Source organism: Equus przewalskii, chromosome 4 (genome assembly GCF_037783145.1).
Source record: "Equus przewalskii isolate Varuska chromosome 4, EquPr2, whole genome shotgun sequence".
In the NCBI taxonomy this organism is placed as follows: Eukaryota; Metazoa; Chordata; class Mammalia; order Perissodactyla; family Equidae; genus Equus; species Equus przewalskii.
The window spans coordinates 96,068,348-96,095,490 of NC_091834.1; the positions used below are offsets into that span (position 1 = coordinate 96,068,348).

The window sequence follows — 27,143 nt, forward strand, 5'->3', positions numbered from 1 at the left end:
AGGCAAGAAGTAGAATCCAGAAAAGTCCCATGAGAAAACTCAAGGAGACTTTTGTTCACGCAGCACCCAGGAAACCCAGAGTGTCAGCAAGCAGACCCCTTAACGCCACTGAACAGATTAGCAAATGCTAATCCAGGGTCTGTTTGCTCCCCACCTGCTTTTATGTTCCTCTTGAGGTTGGACAGGGAGCAGGGCAGTGGTCCAGGGGGCCCTGATGTGGGCATGTAACAGGGAGACAGACCAAATCTTATGGATGCAATTTTTTAACCTTTAGCTTACGAATGGGGAGCCACACTTTATGGTGATAAATGCTACATTCTATGGAATCCCAGAGGCGAGAAATGGGAGAAGATGCTAATAATCTAATTGCAGATCTGGGAGATTGGATTATGGAGAGAGAACTGATTTTTGGTTTCTGTGCATGAAGAAATAAACCAAATCTACGTCTATAAAACCATGAGAGAGAAGAGAGAACAGTCAGTTGTAGGTCTGCTTAGAATTTAATTGCCCCATAAATTGGTGGCAGGATCTGATACCTTCTTTTGACAGTGCAGAGAATTACAAAGTATTTTTTTCCCATATCTACAATTGTTAGTTATACAAAAGAAGTATCAAATGGTTTCTGCCCTCCTGGAGTATATTGTCTGGCTGCAAAGGAAAGAAAATGGAAAGATGGTAAAAAAGAAAAAGAGAAGAAGAAACAACCTCCATTACTATAGCAGTGCCACCTAAACTCCTAGCGTTTGAGAAGAGAAATCATTGACAGGAATCTCCAGGTCAGGAGAAAATGGGCCAAGTGGCCAGCTCTGCCCACATCTTCCCACCTGCAACAGCTCTTCCCTCCGGGTGCTCTCTGATTCCACAGCTCCCACTGTTACTCTGGTCCAAATGTGGCTATAAACCTCTCCCTCGGTCCCCTTGACACAGCTGTATAAGGCTGGATTTATCCAAATGATTTAAGTCAAGACAAGGGGTTCCAGGTCTTGAAGACTCAGTCCCATCCCACATTCTCTTTTCAAGGTATTTCCTGCACTTGAGAAAAGTAGAATATCATAGCACAATGCTGGCCTGCTTCCTTCCTGGCTCTTATACAGGATCCTCTTACTTCTTACTAGTTAGAGGCATTCTCTCAGTCTCTTTGCCATCTTCTGAGACAAGGTCAAAGACTCCAGTTCTGGTATGAACGGGAGCAACCTTTCTGGAGGACAATCTGACAGCACTGATCAAAAGATCTTTAAAATATGCATTGCTGTTGTTGTTGTTACTAAATTGTGACACAGCTATTCCATTTATAGAAATATTCTAAGGAAATAAAAATAGAATGTGGACAAAGATTTGGTCTACAGCATTCATCAGAGCACTATTTACATAATCATGAAAGATTGTACACAATGCACATGTTCAAACCTGGGGATTAATTAAATAAATTATGGTATATGCTTATAATACAATACTATGCAGCCATCAGTAATATTTTATAACTGTATTTGTTGACAGGAAATTATTCATGATATATTGTGACATTATAAAAAAGCAGGCTATAATATAAGAATTACAGATTATCATTTTTTTGTTTAAAAATCACACATACACATTCTTCTCCTGCCTTTTGTCATGCTTACCACCCCAAGTAATTTATGGGATTCCTTGAGGAAAGCCTATGTTTTAGAAATGTCCAACCCCACTCATTGGTTACACTTTGGCCCTCAGTGAAATCATAATATTAACCAGTCCATTTCCAAAGTCTAAAAATATAGGACTTTGGCAGAATGCCCCAGGATGGTGCTCACACTTCCTAACTGGCCCCCTTTGGGACACAACCCCAAGGTGAAATTATGCTTCCATCCTCTCTGTGGTTGCTGCTTCATGTTCCTACTCTCCTGTGGATAACTCATGGACGGAAGGAACAAGCCAAGTTCAGAGACAGTACTGTCTAAAACAGGGACTCTTGTCCCAAGATCCATGGAAGGAATCCAAAGTCCATAACCTTGGATGGGAAAGCTTACATCTTTAACTTCACTAACTTGTAACTGAAATTCCCCACGTACTTCAGTTACGCACGTAGGCAGCAAACCACAGTAGTATTAGAGGAGTTGTGCTGTGTCTTTATCACCCATAAAAATCGTAGATGTTTCTATTATACAACAGATGATGTAGATTTCTTACAGCATCCGTTATGTTCATCACCACTTTGAAATAATAGTAGTAGTGAACTTGACTCTACATTTTCTTATTTAATGCTTTTATAAAGAAGCAGATATATTACTATATCACAATTTCATAATAATGGTGCTTTTATATAATTAGTTCCCTTTGCAATCCTATGTATTTTATTTTATGCATTTAGTGTAATTCTGACAGGGAAACCATGGATTTTCCAGATTGACAAGGGTCCAGGGCACAAAAAAGTTTAAGAACCCCTAGACTCTAAATACATATTTGGTGGTCAGTGAGAGTTCTCTAATTATTCAGGAGCTTAATAATCCTGTTAATAGTAGCAACTTGAATGACCAAGCAAGACAGTTAACATTCCATTTGGAAGCCTGAGTCCCCAAGAACAAAGATATTTCCCTTTTATCTGCAGAACTGAAAAAGCCGCACCAAAGCTTCACGCCTGCCCCCAACAAATGGAGATGCAGCCCTAAAGCACAAGGGCTTACTAAAGTATTTCTTTTGTTTTAATGGGAGACATTAGATCACAGTTAAGGGCCTATGAAAAGATCCAACTGAGAGGGAGAGATTCAAAGTATAGGAGAGAGGAAGATCAATGGACACTGAGTGTAAATTCCTATGGCAGCCCCAAGGGATGGGAGCAAAGCTCAGGGAGAGGGATTAATGGAGCTGAAATGGAGGCCCCAGCTCCTCTATTCTAGCAGAAGGAAAGATGGGGCAGATGCCAGCATATTGCATGTTTGGTGTCGGGAAGACGAGGGATTCCTGTCTGATGGCATCTATTTTCTCTGAGGAGTAGGAGGTGAGATCATCTACTAAGAGCCTGGGAGTGGGGGAGATAGAGAATAAAATAATAATAAATAATACACAAATATCACTTTAAAATTGACAGAGTTTGCAGTCTCTTCTTACAACAACCCACTAAGGAGGTTGTTATCTTTGCATTGCAGCTGAGAAAACCAGGAGTAGAGGCCAATTCACTTTCATTTCCCCGATTACTCAGCTGGAAAGAGAAGGAGCTGGAGCTTAAACTCAGCCCGTCAGGTGGAAATTCATCCTGGATGCTGTAGGAAATGTTTTATGTATGTGTTTGTTCATTTGCTTTTTAAATAATTAGAGTTACTTGGTTCAGGAAATTTTATTTGAAAATTTTGAAGTGGAAAAGCAACGATCTTTCCTCAGGGTGACTAGCAGCCCTGCTATAGGTCTTTGGTGCTGTCACAAAGCACTGATGACAGGAGCATCTCAGTTCCTACTGTCAAAGTCTATGTATTGTATCAGAGTCTCTGTGTCTCATGGAGACAAGGAGGTGACTCAGGCCTCCCCCAAGTTTCATCAGCTTTGGGGCAGCTCTTAGTAGCTCACAGGAGACCCCAGAAGTGGGTGTGCTGATACTGGAGAACTTGGTAAAGGGCTGGAGCAGATTGTTTGGCAATGGCATACCTGGAATGGCATGGCCGGCTGGGTGGAAATCAGAAGAGTCTAAGAATGAGTGGTGATGGAGGTCTGTACTCCTTTAAACAGGAATAATTTCCTTAATACTCAGTGAAAAGGAAGACAAGGAACGGGGTTTGGGGGTTAGGTTGCTGACACATAGGGGACACTCAGAGCTAAGTCATGGATGGGTGGGGATGTTGATAGTGTGTAAATTTTATTTCCACAAAGTAGGAAGTGGCCATGGAATCTGTGCTGGTGGTCTGTGGAGTTCTCTTCCCCACCCCACCCTGCCTCCAGGTGGATTCCAGAGTAATCAATAGTGAGGATCCTGGCCTTTGTGCTCTGCAGGGTGTTTCCGGGCAGGGCAAGTTTCTTGAGGAAGGAAAGACATCTCCAGGAAGCTGGTTATACATGATGACACTTCCCATAGCAGAAGTTCTCTGGTTTCAGTGTTGGTGGTGGGGACAAAAAGGCCTCATATGACCAATATCTGATCTGTTGGACCCTGAGAAAGGTAAAACCTTTTAGACTAGCATGGGTCATTGCTCATTTGACTTTTAGATGAAGTTTGAAACCTTTGCAAAATAGTAGGGATCTAAGGTGAGCTCATTCCAATGTGTAGTGAGATAAGGAAGCTTGGCAGCGTGGTGGCAATCCCCTCCCACTCTGCCCCTCCCTCCCATCATGGTGCAATCCCCAGAGACCCACCTGCATGCAGGTCAGCATCACTGAATCCACATTAGCAGGATCCTGTGGCTCCATTCAGCAGAGGAGAGTGCTCACACAAATGTTTCCCTGGTGACCCGAATAGAGTTTATTCTTTAGATTATCAGGGGTATGCATTTATCCTGTCCTTTCTTTGAGAAGCAGCCCTGCGGCAAAGCCTAGAAGAGAATCACTTCAGATTTGGGGGTTCCATCCAAACATTCTGATGAGAAAGACCAGGCCAGGGGTTTTGGGTTAATGGGATCCTACATCCCTCTCAGAGAAGGGGAGTGTTTGGTCCAGAGGGCCTGGAACAATGTCAGTGCTTTACTGCAGCTTCCCAGTCAGGCCCCAAATCATAGTCAGGGCCTTGGGGTACCATCATCATGTCCAGGTCACAGGCAGCTGCAGACCTGGCAGGATGCCGGGACCAAGGAGGCAGGCCCGGAGTCTGGGCAGCCATGAGTCAGAAGCCAGGTGAGCAATAAAAGATAGAGTTCATCAATCCCAGGGAACTGGACCAGATGGAATCTTCAGAGGCCAAGCAAGTCCTCGGCATTCACAAATCTCAGAGCCACTGACAGGGAAAGGAAAGAATTAATCACCGGGCAGTTACTTCTCCCAGCCTCAATGACCCTACCTGCCAACGTCATACTCCTCCCTCCAGGAGGGCCAGTGAGAACCTGGAATTGGAAGGCTTGTCCCTGAGCATGGACAGCTGCCTGGCTAATATTTATGAACTCAGGGGAGAGGAGCAGCTGGTGTCACATCATGCCTCTGGAGCCTTCCTGTCTCCCCTGTTGGCATCCCTGAGCCCCCACCCTTTTGCCCAGCTCGTCCAGGAAAGATACTGTGCGTATGCTTACAAGGCATCATCCCCTAGTCCTGCCTCTGAATCACACCCTGGTGGCTGATGCTTCCTTACTTCCAGACTTCTCTGTCACCAGCTGACAGCTGACAGCCCACCTCTCGGATTCCTGAATATACCCTCATTCTGGGTTCCCCAACCCCATGCCTTCCCTAGCTTTTGGGATATCCTGCAACCTCAGCTTGGATTCCTCCTGCAAGTGCTTTCTTGAATGAGGATCTGTTTTTGCTGCAAAGTCTGACTTTGAACCTTTTGCCTGGAACCTTTTGTTCTTTCCTGCAACTGATCCTAATTCTTTTTTTTAAGATTGGCCCTGAGCTAACATCTGTTGTCAATCTTTTTATTATTATTATTATTATTATTCTCCCCAAAGCCCCCCAGTACACAGTTGTATATTCTAGTTGTCGGTCCTTCTAGTTCTGCTATGTGGGACGCCACCTCAGCATGGCTTGATGAGTGGTGCTAGGTCCACACCCAGGATCCAAATCAGCAAAACCCTGGGCCACCGAAGTGCAGTGTGCAAACCCAACCACTTGGCCATGGGGTGGGTCCCCTGGTCCTGATTCTAAATGGTATGTTTAATACATAATGGGTCGGTGTAGCACCAGGTCTCAGCCCCTTCCAGTCTGCCACCTCCTTCTCTAAGCAAGCTGCCCAGGTCCAGAGAGGACAGCGGAGGCATTTTCCTGACAGTGAAGGAGCAGTGGATATGCAGGGCATTAAGTACAGATCCTTGAGGTTACAACTGGATGAGACCTTAGAAATCAAGTCTGTTGCTGTACTTTCAAAGACAAGGGAAGATTGGTCTCTCCGATTTTTACAGTCGTACAACTAGTAAGTGGCTGAACTGTGACCAAAATTCAGATCCTCTAAGTCTTTTCTAGCAATCTCTTCCCTATCCTATGAGGCCTCCCTAAATCTAGGTTAGATTACTTTTCTGATTTTTATTGCAACACTAAACACTCCTGAAACATGCTCAGTCCTCATGCTCCTTTCATTCATGTAGATGGATCAACTCCTTTTGGATAAAATGAGGTGAAAACATTGTTCTAAGAGGGTAGATTCCATCTTAAGGGTTCTTACTGCAATAAAATTAAACAGAAAAGAAAAGAACATATTGTCTTAACTTGGGTGTTCCAGAGCTAAGTGTTCTCTTGTTCTTTGTGTTTAAGAATGGGTGTGTGATCCTTGAGTGTATGTTCAGGTCATTGTTTGGCTAAGGTTTTTTCATGGTGATAAGCTGAGAGGGGAAAAGATTTTACTCTCCTGAGTGGTGGTGAGGGTGGGCATCCACTTGAGGGCTGTTCATTCACTGAGTCAGTTATGATTGTCCTGACAATGGGCAGTGGACCCACCCAGACGGGAAAGTCCAAAAGAGACTGGAAACTTTGAACTCCAGGTCGTGGGTATGTGTTTCTCTCAAGTAATATGTACCCATTTTAGAAAAATTTAAAAATGCAGACAAGCAAAAAGAAGAAAATCAGTCGTCACCCTATTTCTTACACTATTAACATTTTACACATTTCCTTTCAAACTTCTTTGTACATGTACATGTGATGAGGTGGCTAATGGTAGGATAGTTGAGTTCTATTACTGATGGTGGAAAATTGTGTTGAGGGAGGGAGTGGAAGCAATTTCTGCATTCTAAGGTGGGAGCTGGAATTTGCCACTTGATCTTTCTCTCCCTGTATCTCTCTAGTTTCCTTCACAGCCAAAGTTCTTGAAAGAGCTGCCAACATTCATCTTCATTTCCTCACCTCCATTTAGTCCTCATCCCACTCCAATCTGGCATCTTCACTTTACTGAAACAGCTCACACAGGGATCTCCCATATCCTTCACGTCAGTAGGTTTTGTTGGTTTCTAATCTTAGCCTGACACATCAGGAGCATTCCACACTGTTGACCACTCCCTTGCCCCTGAACACTCTTTCCTGGTTTTCCTCCTGCCTTTCTGGCTGCTCCTTCTCTACCTTCTTTGCTAGTTCATTTCATTCATTCATTCCATGTTACCAGTATTTACTGAGTACCTACTCTATGTCAGTGTGTTCTAGGTGCTAGGGGCTGAAACTCACGCCTTCATGAGTTTTACAGTCTAGTGAGAAGTAGTAGGGAGGAGACAGCAATAATTAATTTAAGTAAGTGATATAATTTTTTTGGTGTCAAAACCCAGGACCAAATTATGTAATATATTTAAAGTGATAAATGCTATGAAGAAAAATGAAGGAAAAGAAGATAATAAATAAAGGGTGTTGGTATATGTAGTTTTAAATAGGATGGTCAGGGATGGCCTCACTAAGAAGGCAGTGTTTGAGGAAAGATATGAAAGACACAATAGAGTGATCCATGCAGAAGTCTAGGGAAGAGCCCCTCAGGCAGAGAAACAGCAAATGCAAGTTCTGAGATAGGAATGTGCCTTGCACATTGGAGGGACAGCCAGGAGGCCAGTGTGGATGGAGCAGAATGAGCCATAGCAGATGAACCCAGGGAGTGTGTGGGACTCATTGGGGCAGAGCCGTATACTCTGCTGTCAGAACTTTGGTTTTCATTAGCAGTGAAATGGGAAAGGAGAATTTTGTTCAGAATAACATGATCTGAAATAAGATGAAAGGATAACATTGGCTGCTATATTGAGAGTAGATTGTAGAGTGGAAGGATATTGCAGTAAGTCAGGAGAGATGATGGAGGTTCTGACCAAGAAGGTAGTGGCAGAGATTCTGGAAATGTTTTGACAACAATCACCAGGATTTGATGGATTTGGAGTGCCAAAGAAAGAGAAATGTCAGACGACTCCAAAATTTTTTGCCTGAGCCAAATAATGGAGTTTCTACTAGTTGATATGAAGATGATTATGGGTAAAACATGTTTTGGGGTGAAAGAGTGGAATTAAATTTTGGAGATATTCAATTTGAAATGTCTATTAGATAATCAAGTGGGAATTATGAGTAAGAGGTTGGATATATATGTTGTTAGGTCAGAGGAAAGGTCCAAGATAGAGATATAAATTTAGGGATCATTAACATATAGATGGCATATAAAGGCTTGAAACTGGGTATGGTCATCAGGAAGAGAGTATAGACAGAGGCGAAGAGGTCAAAGGACTCAATCCTGGAGCACCTGAACATTTAGAGGCTGAGCAGATAAGCTGAAGCCAAACAAAGAGACTGAGATGTATGACCCAGTGAGGTTGGAGGGAAAGTAGGAAAATGTGGTGTGTGGAGAGTGAAGTAACAAATGTTTCACAAAGAAGAGAGTAAACAACTGAATCAAATATAGCTGATATGTCAAGAAAAGTGGGAACTGAAAGTTGTCCATTGAACTTAGCAATATGGAGGTCATTGCTCATCTTGAGGGGAGTTATTTTGGTGAAGCAGTGAGGGTAAAAGATGATTGGAGCAAGTTAAGAGAAAACAGGAGAAGAGAAATTAGAGATAGCAAGTAAAGAAAACTTAGGGAGCTTTGCTGCAGAATTGAGCAGAGAAATGGAATGGTAGCTGAAGGGGAAAACGGGGTTAATTATTTTTTTTTTTGCTGGGAAAGATTCACCCTAAGCTAACATCTGTTGCCAATCTTCCTTTCTCTCTCTCCTTTGTTTGTCCCCTCCTGAAAGCCCCAGTACATAGTTGTATATTCTGCTTGTAAGTCCTTCTGGTTCTTCTGTGTGAGCTGCTGCCACAGCATGGCTACTGACAGACGACTGCGGTGGTTCGGCACGTGGGAACTGGGCTCAGGCTGCCAAAGTGGAGCACACTGAACTTTAACCACTAGGCCATCAGGGCTGGCTCTAATTATCCTTTTTAAGTTGAGGCAAACACTAGCATATCTGTATACTGATGAGAATGATCTAGTAGAGAGGGAAAAACTGAAATTCAAGAGAGTGCATTAAATGCTGGAGTAACATCCTGGAGTAGGTGAGAACAGAATCTAGTGCAAGAGTGGTGGAGATGGTTTTAAATAGGACCATGGGTAGTTCATTATAGTAAGAGGAAGGAAGGGAGCGGGCAGGAATGCAGACTCAGGTGGGAGGGTGGGTGTAGGGGGAGCCCAGGCAAGGTGTTTTCAGTTTCTTCAATTTTCTCAGTGCAAGAGGAAGCAAGGTCATTGGCTGCATGTGAGGATGAGGAAGGAGAAGTTGAAGAGAGAGGAAAAGGTCTAGAAGTCTTCCAAAAGAGTGGGAGAGTGAAGAGGCAGGAGGCATTGGCATGCTTACCAGGAAGTAGAATTGCTGGCTGGCACTTGAAGCTCCTTGTCATGAATTATAAAACGCAACAGATCAGAAGGACAGAAACAAACAGAAGGACTGTTTTCCTCCAGCCCCCTGAGCTGCCTGGGTACAGGTGTGGGGTTGGTAGAATTGGACTGAACCCAGGTGTGGGTTTTGCCCAATGAGTAGCACAGAGTGAGAGAGAGGCAGAAGGGAGCTGAGAGCACCTACAAGGGAGCGACTCTCATGATTGCCCAAGGCATTTAAACTGGGTAAGGAGGGCATGATGGGGGGGAAGGCAGAGAGAAAAGCCAACACGAATTGTAGGTCCCAGTGGGTCCAAGGATTGTGAGAGTTAAAGTAAAAGAAAGGAGTTAGCTGGAAAGATAGAAGGAGCTGGTTGGAGAGAGGGTCACTTAAAATTGAGACTGCGAAGGAGTGGCACGAGGTCTCTCTAGAGCTGGATGGTCCAGTGCAGTAGCCGCTAGCAATCTGTGACCACTGAGCACCAGAAATGAGACTAGTCTGAACAGAGATGTGCTATAAGGATAAAATACAAACCAATTCCCAAAACTTAGTACCAAAACCAAAAAAGAATATATTTCACTAATAATTTAAAAAATATTGATTACATGTTGAGATGGTAATATTTTGGATACAGTAGGTTAAAGTATATTATTAAAATTACTGTCACCTGTTTCTTTTTTAGTTTCTTTTTAAGTTACATATGTGGCTCACATCATATCTCTACTGGTCAGTGTTGGTTTAGGGTGTTACCAGGGAGATAGTGGTTGGGGTAGAATAAAGTCATGGGAGGAGAGAAGTTCAAGGAACAGAGAGGCAGGGGGAAGGATCATCAATGTGGTATTGAAATCACATTAATATTAATAGCAAAGTCATTTTGGGGAGAGTGCCATGGGGCTAGGACATAACAATGTTCGAGAAATGAGGATGAGTGACCCAGGGCAGTAGATGTCTGTACAAGGACGGGCAGTAGGTGTATGAACTCCAGAGGGCACCCCTGACTGTTTTTTTTGTTTTGTCTTTTTTTTTTTTTAAAGATTTTACTTTTCCTTTTTCTCCCCAAAGCCCCGGGGTACATAGTTGTGTATTTTTAGTTGTGGGTCCTTCTAGCTGTGGCATGTGGGATGCAGCCTCAATATGGCTTGATGAGCGGTGCCATGTCCTCACCCAGGATCCGAACCGGCGAAACCCTGGGCCACTGAAGCGGAGCGTGCGAACTTAACCACTCGGCCATGGGGCCCGCCCCACCCGCCCACCCCGACTGGTTTTAAGAGTTGGGCAGGAGAGCGAGATGTGGGGTGAGCTGGGAATCTGGGGCTTCTTATGGTGACTGACATATTGGGGTTAAGGGACTTAATGCAATTAGTTCTGGTGGTCTCCAGGCAAAGCAGATGGAGGCGAGGTGGTGAGTGCAGGTGGATTCAGGGGAGGAGGTGTCCTTTCTTCACTCCTGGTGGGGAGAGTCACGCCTCCCTCTTTCACCTGTCCATCCAATGCTGTAATCATCAAAGCCCATCCTAGGCCCTCTCAACTTCTCATGCAATACTCACTAGGGGATTTTTTTTAGCCAATAACAGCTTAAAATTACTACTTGGAAGCAGATGCCTCATAAATGTGTGTCTTCAGCATGGTTCTCTCTGCTCTGCTCTGGACCTGGATATCCCACCGCTTACCATACACCGTCTCCTTCTCTGCATGTCCAGAATGAAACACACAGTCTTACTCCCAGACCTGCACCTCTCTGCAGAGGGCACAGCACTCCTGGGAGGTACCAGCCAGAAGCTGGGCTGGGTCGACGCTGTCTCTTTCTCCCCCGCCGCCCAACACCCCCACCTCAAATTCAGTCCATCATTAGGTTCTGTGGATGATTTCATGTCCTAAATAGCTCTCTAATCTATCCACTTGTGTCCATCACCACAAACCCCTCTTTGGACCTAGAACCCTACAATAGCCTCCTAACTGGTCTGTCCGTGTCCGTACTGGACCCTCCTGTTATGCTCAGCATTGCCCTGATGGTGACATTTTCAAAATTCCCGAGTCTTTTCATGCCATTCTTTTCAACCTAAAATTCTGCAGTGGCTCCCCACTGCTCTCAGGACAAAGTGGAAACTCTTTACCACAGTCTGCATGTCTGCACAGCCCACGCCGGCACCTCACTCTCAGATACCCAGGCCAAGCCTGCCTTCCCTCGGTGCTCACATGGCTGTGTCACAGCCATTGCAGGGCTTTGCGCCTGCTGCTCCCTCTGCATGGAATGCTTTCCCCTCCCACTTTGCCTAGTCAACTCCTCCTTATCTTTCAGATCTCAGCATGGGCATCCATCCTTTTCTTGAGCTCCCCAACCAGGTCCCATCCAATTACATGCTCTATCACATGCATCCTATAGCTTTCTCTGGAGCTCCTTGTACCAGTTGCAGTTTTACATTTGTTTGTGATTACTTGATTAATATTTATCTCCCCTAGTAGACTCCTCAAAGGTATAGGCCCTCCAGGAGGGGTGGGATCATGTCTGTTTTTGCTGAATATAATATCCCCAGCACCTAACAAAGTGTCCTGCCCATAGTCAGTGCTCAATAAATAATTGTTAAATAAACAAATGAATGATTCAAGATGATTCAAAAGTCCTTAAGCTTTACGAAACATAGGGCCTCCCTTGATCTGAGATTTCCATGGTTCTGGAACTCAATTTCAGTCAGTAAATGTATATAAGGCCGTGGCTTGGTGGCAGGCACTGAGCTGGGCCTCCTATGCTAGGCTACTGCTGAGCATACACTGATAACTTGCTGGAACTGGGCAGATTACTCTGTGGCATAAGTGGCCTCTGGTAGCATCTCACACTTGGGTGCAAAGGCCTATCTCCCAGCTTGCTCGAGCACGTTGAGAAGTCTATGTGGGAAAACGTCTCCTGTTCTGGGTGGATCCCCTTCCCTCTTTCTGAGACTGAGCGTCCATTTGCCACATTCATGGTATCTCTGGATGGCAGGTAAAGAACAACAACACAGGTGGCAGGAAGGGCAGCCTGAGGAAGCATGAGCAAGCTCTGAGGGTTTGCTCAGGATCACCCTCTTCCTGAGTCAGGTTAGCCTGGTGGGCTTCATCATATTAGATGCACCTTATTAAAGGGAGTGGAGGTGGCAGGAGTCACTAGAGAAACCTAAGTACCTCTCACTTCAAGCAAGCTAGGTTATCTGTCTATATTTAACCCCCCACTGCCCAAAATGTTTACTCACTATAGTGACTTAGTTGGCTATTTGCAGCGACAAACACTCAACTTCTAGGCTAAGTGCTCTCAGATATGGCTTCCTCTGGGTTCAGGGAGAAGGAAGGCAGCAGATGCTCCACTAGCGGCTGCCTTGGTGCCAGCAACCTGCCTGTGCTGCTGTTGGTGCCCTGGGTCTCTTTTCCTGTCTGCCCTTCCCAGCTCCCTCGGCTGCTGACTCTTTGCCATCTGACCATCTGCCTTGCTCTGCCCCCACAACCAGCACACATTTCTACCTTGCTGACACCTGCAGTGCCTTTGGGTGCCCATCTGGTTCAAACCTTGGGATGTACGGACCCCTGCCTTCTGCTCCTCTCTGCTCCCTAGATGCCCAATGCAGGCTCTGCTCACTGCTGCTTTGGACCTGGTGGGATAATAATCATGAGGTTTAAATGGCGAGAAGGCCACCCAGCTACTGTAATTAGGGTAGCCACACCAGGCAAGCACTATTGGGTGGGTGAAGACATTTTTCTAATATTAAGACTTTACCTTATTATACTAAAATATCTACTTAATTGTTTTTTTCTCTAGCTGGAGAGTTTCTTGAAGACAAGAATTGGGTTTATTTATGTTTATATCCAGAGTACCTGGAATATAGAAGATATTGGTAAATATTGGTTGAACTGAGGTTGGGGAATGGAAGAGAAAAGTGCACAAAGCGTGATGTTCTTTTTTTTTTGTTTTTTTTTGGAGGAAGATTAGCCCTCAGCTAACTACTGCCAGTCCTCCTCTTTTTGCTGAGGAAGCCTGGCTCTGAGCTAACATCCGTGTCCATCTTCCTCTAGTTTATACGTGGGACGCCTACCACAGCATGGCTGCCAAGCAGTGCCATGTCCGCACCCAGGATCCAAACCAGCGAACCCCGGGCCGCCGAGAAGCGGAACGTCGAACTTAACCGCTGCGCCACCGGGCCGGCCCCAAAGCGTGATGTTCTGATGTCAGCCTACTGGGCTGATCCTAGAAGAAAGGAAGAAAAAGAGGGCATTTGTGGTTGTCAGTCCATCCCTTCCTTTGGGGGTGGCATCAGAGCAGGGCAGGAACCTGCTCTTCCTTGGTTTTGCCACAAAATTCCCTGGGTCTTTCTAAGCGCTATACCGGCCCCCACCCCCATTCCCACCCACCTCCTCCATTGTGTCTGCAGTCCCACCACCGAGAGATTCTTTTGCAGTGACAAGCAAATGCAAGTGGGACTAGGAGAGGGGTAAATTTGGGAGGAAGTGGGAAAGCTACAGACCGTGTGCACGCAGTACTCGGTGCAAGAAAACACTCTGATATACGGAAAAAGAGATGATGCTTCCATCATTTCTCTACTTTCTGTTCCTTTTTAAAAAATTATAAAGTAACACATGTTCATGGAGAAAAAAACAACAGTTATAAAAGTCTTCTGCTTTCCCCTAATTCTATACTGTACACCAACCACTGCTAACAATTCTTTGAGAAACCTTCTGGAAGTGTTCTACTATACAAAAGCATATATATATATATAATGTATATGTATTATATATAATATAATTATATTTAATATATAGCATATATATTTAATATATTTAAATATAAAATATATATAATATAAAAATATCTATAAAAGTTACATATACAAAACATGTGTCTGTATATCTACATACGCAAATGGCCAGATAGAATTTGATGGCCCCATGTGATGGAAAAAGAAAATGGTGGCTCAAGGTCTTAAAGTGGGGGATGGAGTTGGAGGCTGACCCGAAGAGGTTGTTGATTCACCAGGCTGAAGCACCTGAAGGGAAGAAATGATGGACTGCAAGGATGTAAATGGGGGGCAGAGGTGTCTTCAAATAATATTCACATTGCAAAAAGTTTTTGCAGATTAGGAAGTGAAAAATCCAACATCTAACCGGCCTTGGTGTTTTCTTAACTGAAAAATGGGATAATAATGTACATTCCTCATGAGTTTATTGTGAGGATTAAATGGGGGTAATATGTTTAAAAGCTATCCTGGTGGTCTAGTGGTTAAGATTCAGTGCTGTCACACCATGGCCCAGGTTCCTTTCCGGGTCAGGGAACAACATCACCCCACCATCAGTTGTCAGGTTTCAGTGAAGCTTCCAGAGTAAGACAGACTAGGAAGAAGGACCTGGCCACCCACTTCCAAAAAAATTAGCCATGAAAATCTTATGGATAGCAGCAGAGCATTGTCTGATATAGCGCTGGAAGGTGAGAGGATAGTACAAAAAGACCAGGCCCGTTTAGCTCTGCTGTACACAGGACTGCTAAGAGCTGGAATTCACTCTATGGCACGAACAAAAAAAAGATGTTTAAAATGCTTAGTATTGTTCCTAGTGCTATATCCTAAGCTTTACGTAAATGTGTGCTGTTATCGTTGTTGTTGTTATGGTGGTTGTGTTCCTGCTGTTGCTCGAGTGCCCCTTGCATAACTACCCTCTGTCCATCTGCAGCCAGCATCGGGAAAGACCTTCGTGATAGCACCCGAATTCATTTCAGATTCCCTTTTTTGCCACAGCTCTTGTTCCTCCCTTTTTTTTTTCTTGACTGCTTCTAAGTTTTTACTTTATGTTGTGTGCCCTTCAAGAAAACTTTCTGGTACCTGCTGGATATAAATCCTTGGAGGTGTGTAGAGATGTTTTAGGTTCCAAAGGTCCCTGCCCATTTTCTTGCTTCCTCTCCCTTGCCTGTCCCCAAGCTGTTGGAAATGATTAGATGGGAACATCTACTTACCTGCTACACTGCACACATGCTACCTGAGGGGAGCAATCAGAATTGCTTAGTTAAGAAAAAGACCTAAGAATCATTAGGGCTGCTCCTGTTCATTGTGTGCATCTTCATAGCATTGCCCCAGCAATTCCACTTGAGACATCTTGGCCTAGTGGGTCTGTCCTTCTGGGACACTCTGTGTTTCTGCTTGTATTTAGAATGGCTGGCTTAAAACTCACAGCTTTAATATTCTGCATCCCGAATGCTCTTAGTTGTCAGAAACACTAAGCCTGCCTACGCACTCTTCTATTCTTGATTTATAAATAGGTTCAGCTGCCTAACAATTAAACACACTATATTTTGCACATGCACATTCCTTAAGGAGACATTTAGAGGATAAATGGCTTTTACTTTGGTGACACTATCTGGAAATCATCTTCCTAGCTTTTTTCCCCAAGTGGGTATATTTTTTCCAAGTGGGTGATGACACTTTTGGTCTGTTAAGCCCAAGACACAATTTCCAAAATGCTCAGGAAATCCAGTATCACATTTCTAGCAGATACGCATAGGGACAGGCCCAGGATCAGCTCATACGTGTCAAAGAAGGTCTGTGCTGCATGCTTTACATCAGACATGGCCACACATGCTGGTGGTTGTGAGAAATGCTGGTGACAAACACAGTAAGAAGCCAGAGGAAAGACAGATCAGTGGGGTCTGAGGGGGAGATGAAGATGTACTCTTAGGTATAATTAAGTATTGATAAGGTTGAAGGAAGGAGAAGGCATTGCATACACCAAGCCCATCAGAGATCTTCTTGGCAATCCAGAAGGGGACATATGGGGAAAACTGCCTTAGGTTAACCGTTGCAATTTCCATTCTGGGCAGAACTCGGACTTAAACAATACTGAGTATTATATAGCGCTTTCAGATACGGAATTTCATTTATTTCTCCATATAATGCAATAAGGTAGGTGGATTAAATATCATTACTCTTACATAGAGAGAAAATGAAGTGGAGAGAATGAAGAGACTCGTCAATTAGTTTGGGCACTCAAGCTGAATCTCTGCACGCTCACCTCACTCTGCTCTGTTGTATCCAGGATTGCTTCACCTGACGCCAGGTTGTAGGGGAATGAGCTCTGACATCAGAGAGGTCAAAACACCGGGTTCTAGCCTAGACCCTGCGGCTAACTGGGCTTGACCCTGGACCCATCTCTCAAGCTCCCAGCCTGTTTCCTCATGCATGGCAAATGTAAGGGGTGAGTCTGGACGATCTCCAGAGCATAGTCCAGATGCTCGTTGACAGTGGGGTGTAGCCCATTTGGAGGGCTGGGGACTGAAAATACTGAGTAGAGTGTGCACGAGAGGATTGCCTTAGATGGCAGTGAGGGCGGGCAGCACAGAAGGAGAGAAAAGAAGCTCCTGAGGGTGGTGTATTGGACTTAAAGGCCATATGACTCCACAGTTGGTAGGTAGTGAGGGTGGAAGAATTCAGGAGGCAATTGGGTAAGTTTCCATGTTCAATTGAAAAAAAGGAAAGAAAAGAACGTAGGTCTGTCCCTTTCGCATATCCTGGGGCACAGAGTCCTACGCTGAGGAATCCGGTCAGACCAGTGTGGGGCTCCACCGAGTGCCTCTCCGAATCCCCCGATAGCCGCACCGCCGCCCAAAGGTTCCATGACGGGTGGGCGCTGGTGAACTGTCGAAGACGTGTCGCCCGCGTCCACGCCCGTCCTTCCTGGCCCCAAGTGCGCCAGCTGCCCTCGCCTCCGCCCCGCCCTCCCACCTCCACTCCCACCCTGGCGGGCCCGGTCTCTCCCTCCCGCAAGGTTTAACCGAGCCGCAGGCGGGGGCGCGGGTGATGCGAATTCCTAGAAGCCTTAAGAGGCTGCCCAGGATTTGAAGTTAGGATCCCCCAAGGACCCTTAAGGTTCCTGCTCGCATCCCACGCCCCCATCTCCCGGGTCACAGAAGGGCCTAGGGGGGCGTGGGCAGAATCGAACGCCCCGCTCAACATCCCCGCCCACCCTGGAGCCCAGTCCGGGCTGACCCGGAGGGGATTTGGGTGGGGAGGTGGAGGAGAAGCTGGATGGAGGTGGCGAGGGTGGGTAACAGCAGGCCTGCAGAGGAAGGGGGGTGGGCCGCAGCGGAGGTGCAACTCGTCTGTTTCGGTACCTCTGGGGCACCCGCCGGACCTCCGGCGGCTTAGCCCGGAGCGGGGACAGTGAGTCAGATCCCGGGCACCCGCGAGTCGAGCGGGGACGGCGGGGCAAGTCAGGAAATGACATCAGAGGCCTGTGCTTGGGGAGGGGTGGTCTGGGCCTGGCCGGGGCGGCAGCGGGGGCAGGAGGGAGGGGGTTGGGGGCGGGGGCGGGAGGACCTTGGTGGAGCCTCCGGCCCCGGGGCAGGATCGGGGCCCCTTCCTGGGGGAGTTTCCTGCCTCGTCCACCCTCCCCGCCTCTCCCCGCCCCCTCTCCGGGCCGCTCCTTGTATGGTCTCGCTGCCGCTCTCTCCCCGCCCCCTCCCGCCCTCCCTCTTCGCTGCGTCCCTCCCCGGCTGGCTGAAGGCTGCTCGGGACCGGGACGCAGAGTCCGCGGACCCGGCGCCGAGGCGGCCACCGAGATCCGTCGTGCACGCTCCGGCCCGCGGTGAGGCGCGGGGAGCCGCCCGCGGCCGGCCACCGGGAGGGGCGGGAGGCGCCGAGGGGAGCCGGGCGGCACGGGGGTCTTCTGCCGGCTCCGCGCCGCGTAACCCGGCCCCCCACCGTCCACAGCTCGGCCTGGCCATGGCTGCCCCGCGCCCGCCTCCCGCGATCTCCGTCTCGGTTTCGGCTCCAGCTTTTTACGCCCCGCAGAAGAAGTTCGGCCCGGTCGTGGCCCCAAAGCCCAAAGTGAATCCTTTCCGGCCCGGGGACAGCGAGGCTCCCTCGGCTGCCGGGGCTCAGCGCGCACAGATGGGCCGGGTGGGCGAGATTCCCCCGCCTCCCCCGGAAGGTATGCGGCTGGGCTTGGGGGGGACCCGGGCGGGCGCCGGGCTGGGGGCAGTCGTTTCGGGAATTTGGGGGTGTCTGGAAAGGCTGCAGCAGAGGGGGCTGGGCGCAGCCACCCTGTCCCGAGCAGATGTTCTTACCTCATCGTGGAGCTCATGGCGGGGAGCCAGGGCTCCTGGGACGGTTCCAAGTCCCCCGCCTGGGGGTGGGAGGCGGGGATGTGGGGCGCGAATCTTCCCCTCTGGGTCCGTTTTCCGAAGTGTAACGGGAGCTACACCGCTCCTTGGCCGAGCCCCGACCTTTCCTGACCCCGTGTTCCCAGGGCGTCCTGCACCCCCCTTTCCTTCCCAAACGCTCCGGGACCCCCGAGAAAGTTCTGGGTTAGGAGTTGGAAGTGGAGAAGGAAGGGAACTTGGAGAAGGGTAGAGGGTTCTCTGCTGACTGCTCACACTCCTTCCTACCCCAGACTTGCCCTTACCGCCCCCACCCCTCCTTGGGGATGGCGACGACACGGAGGGCTCCCTGGGAGGTGCCTTCCCACCGCCGCCTCCCCCGATCGAGGAACCATTTCCCCCTGCACCTCTGGAGGAAGAGATCTTCCCTTCGCCGCCCCCTCCGGTGGTGGAGGAGGGAGGGCCTGAGGCCCCCATACCGCTCCCCCCACAGGTATGGAGGCCCCCGAGAGGCAGCTACACTGGGACACCCCCGAAGGGGGAGAGGAGGGTCCTTTCTTCTGACCTCCCCTGCACCTCTACCCTGATGGGGTGGGGTGGGAATGGAGGACTGGAATGGGTGCTCTGACCCCTGACCCTCTAGCCCAGGGAGAAGGTGAGCAGTATTGATCTGGAGATCGACTCTCTGTCCTCCCTGCTGGATGACATGACCAAGAATGATCCCTTCAAAGCCCGGGTAAGGGACAGCAGAGGAGGAGAGGCAGAGCTGGGAGGAAAGTCTGGGGATGGAACTAGGGAGGCAAGGCAGCACCCTCCTCTAACCACACTTCTCTCCCCTCTGCCTGCCCTTGCAGGTGTCATCTGGATATACACCCCCAGCAGTCGCCACTCCATTCATTTCCAAGTCCAGTACTAAGCCTGCAACTGGGGGCACAGCACCCCTGCCTCCTTGGAAGTCCCCTTCTAGCTCTCAGTCTCTGCCCCAGGCTCAGGCTCAGTCTCCCAGCCAGACACAGTTCCATGTGCAGCCCCAGCCCCAGGCCAAGCCTCAGGTCCAGCTCCATGTTCAGCCCCAGCCCCAGTCTGTGCCTTTGGCTAACACCCAGCCTCGAGGGCCTCCAGCCCCATCTCCAGCCCCTAAGTTTTCTCCAGTGACTCCCAAGTTTACTCCTGTGGCTTCCAAGTTCAGCCCTGGAGCCCCAGGTGGACCCGGGTCACAGCCCAATCAAAAATTGGGACCCCCTGAAGTTCCCTCTTCTACTGGTCCAGGCTCCCCTCAGCCCCCCAGCTTCACCTATGCTCAACAGAGGGAGAAGCCCCGCGTGCAGGAGAAACAGCACCCAGTGCCCCCACCGGCTCAAAATCAAAACCAGGTGAGGGAGTGGGGGAGGACTAGGCTGAGACAGGGGGTTGGGGGGGCGCCTAAGTCAGGAGCCAGAGAAGGAGGTTGACAGGGAGAGTAGGGTGGGTGTGCGGGTGGTGGGATAGGAGTTTTCCACCTCTAGGGGTGGACTGGTGAGACAACGGTGAGAGAAAGCTCTTCTGGAGCAGGGCCTGCAGGGTCTGGGGCTGGGTGGGGCCAGACTGGGGGCGGGGCGGGGAGGGGAGAGCAGCACAGACTCTGAATTAGGAGGTGGCTCTGGTTGCCCTTCCTTTGCACCCTGCCCCAGAGTGTTAAAGGGGAGAGATGAGATCATAACCAGTCCAACCTCAGTTCTTCTCCCTTCTAGGATTCTTGAGTTAATATCTCTGCTCCTCTGAGGTGCTCAGTGCCCCAGGCCCTAGCTGGTGCTGAGTCGCCACATTAGTAAACTCTGGAGCCAGCCTCTGCTGAGTGCCAGGCACTGTGCTCTGTGCTCGAGAGGGAAGAGATCTCTCAAAGAGCTTAGGCCTGAGGGAGTCGGTGGACCTGGGGTAGAATTCTCACTCGCAACTCATGAGACCCCAGGCAGGCTAGGTGAACTTTGAGCCTCAGTTTCCCGTTCTTTAAAATAACACCATCGACCCTATATGATGGTTGTGAAGATTAAGTGAGCTAATGCATAGAAAGTGCTGGAGTCTGTATCTAGCACATGAATGCTCAAAATAGAAAGGTTATCTATCATTCCTACCTGGTCATTCCTGCCTTCCAGTTCAGGAGACGAGATCTCCCGAGTTGAAGGGACCCTGATGGCCATAGAGTAACTGTAGCGTGAATGTCTGTGTGTGTGCAGGCACAGTGTAGGAAGAGATGCCAAGTGCCAATGAGTTTTGCAGAATCCTGTGTTACAGGAACTCCAAACAGGGAGTCACCACGGGGGTTGGCAAGTGAGGACAGGCATCATGGCGCTGGTGTGCCTTGAAGGATGGGTGGGACCTAAGAATCCGGAGAGGAGAGAGAAGGGCATTCGGGTGGGAATAGCATGAGCAAAACTCAAGGGCATACGTATAGCCAGGGTGTTTGGAGAATAGAAAGTAGAAAGTTCCTGTGGGAAAATTATCGAGCTATACTTGGAGAGGTAGGTGGGGACTCGAGGGAGGAGGAAATGAAATAGCACACCAAGGGAGCCTGTGGGTACTGCAGAGTTGTTAATGGTTTCTGAGTAGGTGTGTGGTCGGGACGGAAGGGCTGGTGACAGCCATGCTTTTGGAAGTTTTGGGGAAAGTTTTTCCAGCAGAGGTGTGGATTAGAGGTAGGAGGCCAGTGATGTGTGGGGGTTCCCTCCTCGGCGTCCACAACATTAGTCGAAGTGAAAAATAAGGCCCAGATAGGAGCTGTTGCAAAGGAAGAGCCTCCAGGACGTGGTAACCGATAAGCAGTTGGAAAGGCCTGGGTTTGTTGGAGAATGACCATATTGCTGACAAAATAGAGAAGTTCAGAAGGGGAAATAGTTTCGACAGGAAGAAGAGGGGTCCAGCTGTCAACATGTTGAGCAACAGGTTCCAGATTTCAGCTGGAACTGTCAATTCAGTTAGAAATGGAGGACCGGGTTTTAGGAGAGGGCCCTGGACTGGGCATGTGCGTATGCGTGGTCGTTGTGTGCAGTGATAGTAAAGCAGCAGGGCCTGACGAGGCAGCCCGAGGATGCAAACACAGGAGGAGCTGAGAGCCTCGGAAGAACCGTGGGTGATGCTCATGTTGACCAGGTGGGAAGGGGAAGCAGAGCCCGCAGAAAGGATGGAAGAATGGTGGAAGGAGGAGGACAGTCTCAAGTCAGGGTGGGATCTCAGAGAAGAGAACGTGATGGCTGAAGAGCTCTTCAGTGGGGAGTTTGAGGACCAAGAGAAAGCCAGAGATTTGACTATGCAGGAGTCGTAGATGCCGTGGAGTGGCCTGTTTGTGCCCTGTAGTGGGGACATAGTGAAAGGAGTTGAGGAGTGAGTGGGTGGTGAGAAAATGGAGTTGCCAGCGTAGCCTGCTCTTGGAGGTTGGCAGGGAGATGAAATGACTAGGGGAGGGACTCTGTGTTCGTGTTCGTGTGTGTGTGTGTGTGTGTGTGTGTGTGTGAGAGTGTGTGTGAGAGAGAGAGATTTCTTCAAGTTAGGGGAGGAGCGCTCAGGTGTGAGTGTCAACCAGGAGGAAGAAGCCCAAGGACGAGGGTTAATGATGCCCGAGAGCCGGGCTCCTTCTGGGCTGGAATCCTGGAGGAGAGCGTGGTGACACCCCCCAGAGGCATTGTCAGGGAGCAAGGACAGTGTCACCACAGTGTTTTCTGTGGAGAGGGGGAACGAGGAGGGAGCTTGAGCTGGCTGGCTTCCATTTTCTAAGTCGTGTAGGAGGTGAGGTCATCGGGGAGAGCAAGGGGGCGAAGCAGTTGGGGGCTCAGGAGATGGAAAGGTTTGGAACAGCTGCTGTGGGGAAGACAACTGGGAATCCGCAGTATTTGACTGGGAATCCGCATGAGCAAATACCAGACAGCCGCGCTGAGACTGGAGGGCACGGAGGGTGCTGCAGTGTTCTGGGAACTCCCTCTGCAGTGTTCAGTGATCTCTCCACCTACTTTCTGCAGCTTGGAGGCAGAAACAGGAAGCAGGCAGTGGTGTGACCCAGGGTTGAGAGTAGGCCTTATCTGGTGGCTGAGGGTAGCAGAGTGGCCATGAAAGCCTTGTAGAAATAGATGGTCAAGGGGCTAGGCTGGGAGGAGGCAAGCCAGAAGGGCTTGATGCACAGGCTCACTGGGGAGGTTGGGAGTCAGTAAAGGAACTGAAGCCTTTCTGAGTAGGTTCATTCTGTAGGTATGAATGGGGGAAGGGGGAGGAAGGGAGTGGTTGGGAGGTCAAGCCCAACGTCCTGGAGGTAAAGGAACCAGTAAATCTCAGGTTCAAGGTGTCCCATGGTGGAAGATGCCTGAGATGGAGGGAAATTTGGAGCCACTGGAGTTGAAGAGCCAGAGGTCTGAGTGCCATGGGTGTTCAAACTGTGACATCGATGCTGGCTGGCAGGCAGACAGGGAAAACTGGCTGGATTGAGTGTGTTCTGAAGGAGCATGGTTATCCACGAGAGCTGATGTCTATGAGTAGTTCATACTTCCAAAGATTGGAACAGGCATTTCAACTGGCACCAGAGAGCAAGGGCTGGCTGAGTCCGTTTCCTCTGTCCCCAAGATGCCAGGAAAGGAAGATTGTGAGAGGAAAGGGTGAAGCTTACATTGTGGAGGGGGATTTCACGGGATGCAGTCAATTAAGGGCAGGAGGTGGCAGGAGTCTGCAGGGAAAATGGCTAAGAGCTGGGGCATCTATGGATCTGTGTTTCCCTGGGCGGATGCAGCTCTGGATGCAGACTGAGGTGTGAGGGTGGTAGAGCCAGGGCAGAGGGGAAGGCCATAGGAAGAGGTAGCTGGAGGCTTTGAAGTTCCAAGTGACAGGAATGAAGGCTTTGGCATGTAGAACTTTTAGTGATGGAGGCCACAGTCCTGGGTCGACTTAACGTAGTAATAGAGAAGACCAACTAGCGTTCCCATTGTAGCGTCTCTTGGAAATGCTGGTGCAGGTCAGACAGGCCTTGTGGCACCTCCTCTTGGGACTTCTCGGGGTTCCTGGGAGTACCCCCCTAACCCCATCCCTACCCCCAGTCTCCACATCTCTCAGGATCCCCTAAATAGGGGTGGGTGGGCCTGGGGAGTGGCCCTTCTCTGAGGCCTATTAGGGAGGGAGTGGGGTCAGGCAGTCCAGGAACCCCTGTCTTGGGAGGGACTGCAGGACCTCTGCATGGGGAGCTGGGGGCTGGGCACCTGCAGACAGCTCTGGGGGTTTAACCTGTGATTCCCGCCTGTGTTGTATCCTCACGCTGACAGGGGCTGCTCAGCAGCAGGCGGGACGGGTAGGTGTGTGTGTGCGTGGGTGCGCACGCCGTCGCGTGCCAGCCTCTTCTGTGGGGGGCCATGTCCAAGCATGCTCTGTGGAGTTGATGCGTGGCCTAGTGTGTTCGGTGCTTCAGTGACCTGAGCTGCTGTGTATGTGGCCTCCGTCCGCTCAGTCATTCTGGCCTGTCTGTGACTGCCCAGGGGGGTTTGGGCAAAGTGGGTGGAAGGGTCATCTCCTTCCTTGTATTTGCGTGGTGCTGGGGGTTGGGGGTGGCGGAGACTGAGGAGCTTTCAGGGTCAAACCTGAGTGTCTGGGAAATGGGAGGAGAGATAGTCCTTACTGGAAGAAAGTGGGTTAGCTGGCTTGGGAGGGTTCTTGGAGGGGGTGACCCTTGAGAGAGTATGAAGAAAGTGTTGGGGTTTCAGGTGCGCTCCCCTGGGGCCCCAGGACCTCTGACTCTGAAGGAGGTGGAGGAGCTGGAGCAGCTGACCCAGCAGCTGATGCAGGACATGGAGCATCCTCAGAGGCAGAATGTTGCCGTCAATGGTGAGGCCGCCACCCACCTGCTGGGACATCTGCCCCCTCCATTACTGTGCTGGCCGGTGCCTATGGCTCCACTCCCTCTCCGAGCCAGCTGATCCCTTGCAAACTTACCCCTGTCCTCCTATTTATTTCTGTCTTCTCTGGTCTTCTCAGAGTTCTGTGGCCGGTGTCACCAGCCCCTGGCACGTGCACAGCCCGCAGTTCGTGCTCTGGGGCAGCTGTTCCACATCACCTGCTTTACCTGCCACCAGTGTGAGCAGCAGCTGCAAGGACAGCAGTTCTACAGCCTGGAGGGTGCACCATACTGTGAGGGCTGCTATACTGTGAGTCAGGGTTGGGGCTGAGGGGGCACCCCTGGCTCAGCCAGGGGCCAAGGGTGGACGTGCCTTGGCAGCTGGCTGTTGGGTGCCAGCTCCCTGCCAACCTTCTACTGCTGCCTCCTCAGGACACCCTCGAGAAGTGCAACACCTGTGGGCAGCCTATCACTGACCGCATGCTGAGGGCCACGGGCAAAGCCTACCACCCGCAGTGTTTCACCTGTGTGGTCTGCGCCTGTCCTCTGGAGGGCACCTCCTTCATTGTGGACCAGAACAACCGGCCCCACTGCGTCCCTGACTACCACAAGTGAGGACCCACCCCCCACCTTCTAGGCTCCTCTCTGGGTTCCAACCATGGTTTGTCTAGGAGCCAGGCTGCCCCCTGACCCCAAGGCAGCTCCAAACCCCTGGTATTGCTTTCTGGCCGCACATCCTGTCTGTCGAGGGCAGAGACCGGTTCATCTGGATTTAGCTGTCCAGGGGCCTTGGACCTGGGTAGCAAGTCCCGTCCCCTACCCCCCCTCGCTGCCCCGGGGCCTTGGCTCGGTGAGGCTCTTTTTGGGTGTGGTCTTGTGTTCAGCAGTGTATGCGGCAGTGACTTCATTTCACACAGGCTGGTTTCCCAAAGCTCCTTTGGAGATCAGCTGTTTGGAACTCTGGTTTCCCCCTAGAAACAATGTTTACAGGGTGGTTACTTTCTCAAGCCAGCGGCAAAATCCCGTATTGGAGCTAAAGGGTGGTGTGGGAAAACGGCAGAGTCTGGCTCCCATTCCGACAGGGTGTTTGAGGCGTACGTTTTTGGGATTCCAGCTTGGGCTGCCAGAACTTCACATCCCTCTGTGTGCCTCAGCCCTGTGTAGGCCAGGGTCAGGGGTCCAGGGATGAGACCGGAGAGGGGCGCCTCTGGGTGTTCTTTCTGCAGGAGCTGCAGTGTGGATGTGACAGGGGCAAGGACCTGGTGACAGAGCTTCCCAGGCAGATGAAGCTTTGGGGGGAGTGACCGGAGGGGTGGGAAATCCCCTTGATAAGGGCCAGTCATGGCAGCCAGTCTTAGGCCCTTCTGTGGAGCTTCCTCCACCTAGAGATGTGGGGCAAGATGGGCAAAGAAGTCTGCCCTGTGGGCATGCAACTGCCATCTCATTTCCTCTGCTCTCACGGGTGGCGCAAGCCGCCTTGCCCCATTTGGACTCCCACCTGCTCTCTGCCCTCCAGGCAGTATGCCCCGCGGTGCTCTGTCTGCGCGGAGCCCATCATGCCCGAGCCTGGCCGTGAGGAGACTGTGCGAGTGGTCGCCCTGGACAAGAACTTCCACATGAAGTGCTACAAGTGTGAGGTCAGCTGTCCCTGCGGCCCCTCAGGGCTGGAATGGTGGGACACTGCTCACCAACCATGTGGTGGATGGCGCCAGCCTGGTGGGAATGGGTGCTGCAATTTTGAGGGTGGCCAGTGGCAGTGCCCATGCCCACGGGCTCAGATGCCTCCATTGCTGCAGGAAAGAGAGTGTGGGGGTTTTGGAGGGTTACTTTGAGTTGCAGATAAACCAAGAAAGGGGTCCGACCAATGGGAGGGAAGGGTATTGCGTTTTGTTATGGTCTGGGTTGGGGTCTCTGAGGTTAAGAAAGAGGTCAGAATGGAGTTGAGACAGGTGGGAGAGCCCCCATTTCCCTTACTGGGGTGGATGCCTTGGAAGCAGCTTCACCCACTGCCCATCCTCGTGCAGGAGAGGCCAAGGGACAAAAAAGTGAAAGTGGGTAATAGCAGAAGGAGGGGTAGGAGTGGGGGGCGGGTGTGGTAGGGGGACACAGATGATGAGGGCAGCAGCTGAGCAGGAAGCATTTGTCTTCCTAACTTAAAGATGGGGCTGGGGGGTGCACAATGGCCTCCCGCCACTGTGCTCCTCCTCTTCCTTCCTCCCAGGACTGTGGGAAGCTGCTGTCCATTGAGGCGGACGATAACGGCTGCTTCCCCCTCGACGGCCACGTGCTCTGCCGGAAGTGCCACACTGCCAGAGCCCAGACCTGAGTGAGGACTGCAACCCCATTCCCCATCAGCGGACCACCCACACTGAGACCATCCCACCCCTCCACCTGCTCCGCCCTCCTCAGTTATTTTTTGATGTCCAGCCCCTCCCTCCATTCAGACCCCACCCCAGTGTCCCAAGTGCCCTGATGTAGGGCCCTGACGTGGCCTCAGGCTGCAGAGTCCTCCCCTATCCTGCAGGGACCACCCCCACCCCCCAGCTCCCCCACCTGAGGGGGCGCCAGGTTGAGCGCTGCTGCTTTCACTGCTGCACCGATGCCCTCGGCTGGCCCCTGAGAGGCCTCCTCGTCCTCTGCTTGCTGAGGGCTGGAGACACCCTGACCCTCTGGGAGGCTGGACTGGGCCGGGCTCACCTGCCTGGACATTCCCACCTGCCCCCTTGCTGCCAGGTTGTGGCTACAGCTACAAATAAAAACCTTGTTTTCCAGAATTCTTAGTCAACTC

General features: G+C 50.2%; 1 protein-coding gene and 1 long non-coding RNA gene across 2 annotated transcripts; one reads left to right on the forward strand and one right to left on the reverse strand.

Annotated features, from left to right (window-relative positions):
• Positions 1-481: 481 nt before the first annotated feature.
• Positions 482-18,921, reverse strand: LOC139082926 (uncharacterized). The gene is made up of 3 exons (XR_011539298.1): positions 18,484-18,921; positions 13,472-13,623; positions 482-4,891 (listed from the first exon to the last, which is right to left on the reverse strand). It is a non-coding gene; the product is annotated as an uncharacterized lncRNA (long non-coding RNA).
• On the forward strand, positions 17,683-27,129 carry ZYX (zyxin). Its single transcript, XM_070616675.1, has 10 exons — positions 17,683-18,002; positions 18,128-18,347; positions 18,810-19,009; positions 19,160-19,252; positions 19,371-19,889; positions 24,225-24,345; positions 24,496-24,665; positions 24,788-24,966; positions 25,872-25,992; positions 26,577-27,129. The coding sequence occupies exons 2-10, from the start codon at positions 18,140-18,142 to the stop codon at positions 26,679-26,681; spliced, it is 1,716 nt and encodes a 571-aa protein (XP_070472776.1). The 5' UTR covers positions 17,683-18,002; positions 18,128-18,139; the 3' UTR covers positions 26,682-27,129.
• Positions 27,130-27,143: the final 14 nt, after the last annotated feature.

What these genes read in the sequence shown, in the direction of transcription:
- ZYX (XM_070616675.1), top strand. Translation starts at nt 18,140, where the DNA reads ATGGCTGCCCCGCGCCCGCCTCCCGCGATCTCCGTCTCGGTTTCGGCT. An exon ending in ATGATCCCTTCAAAGCCCGG is followed by an intron (nt 19,253 to 19,370) that starts GTAAGGGACAGC and finishes CTGCCCTTGCAG; the next exon opens with GTGTCATCTGGATATACACC. An exon ending in GCAGAATGTTGCCGTCAATG is followed by an intron (nt 24,346 to 24,495) that starts GTGAGGCCGCCA and finishes TGGTCTTCTCAG; the next exon opens with AGTTCTGTGGCCGGTGTCAC.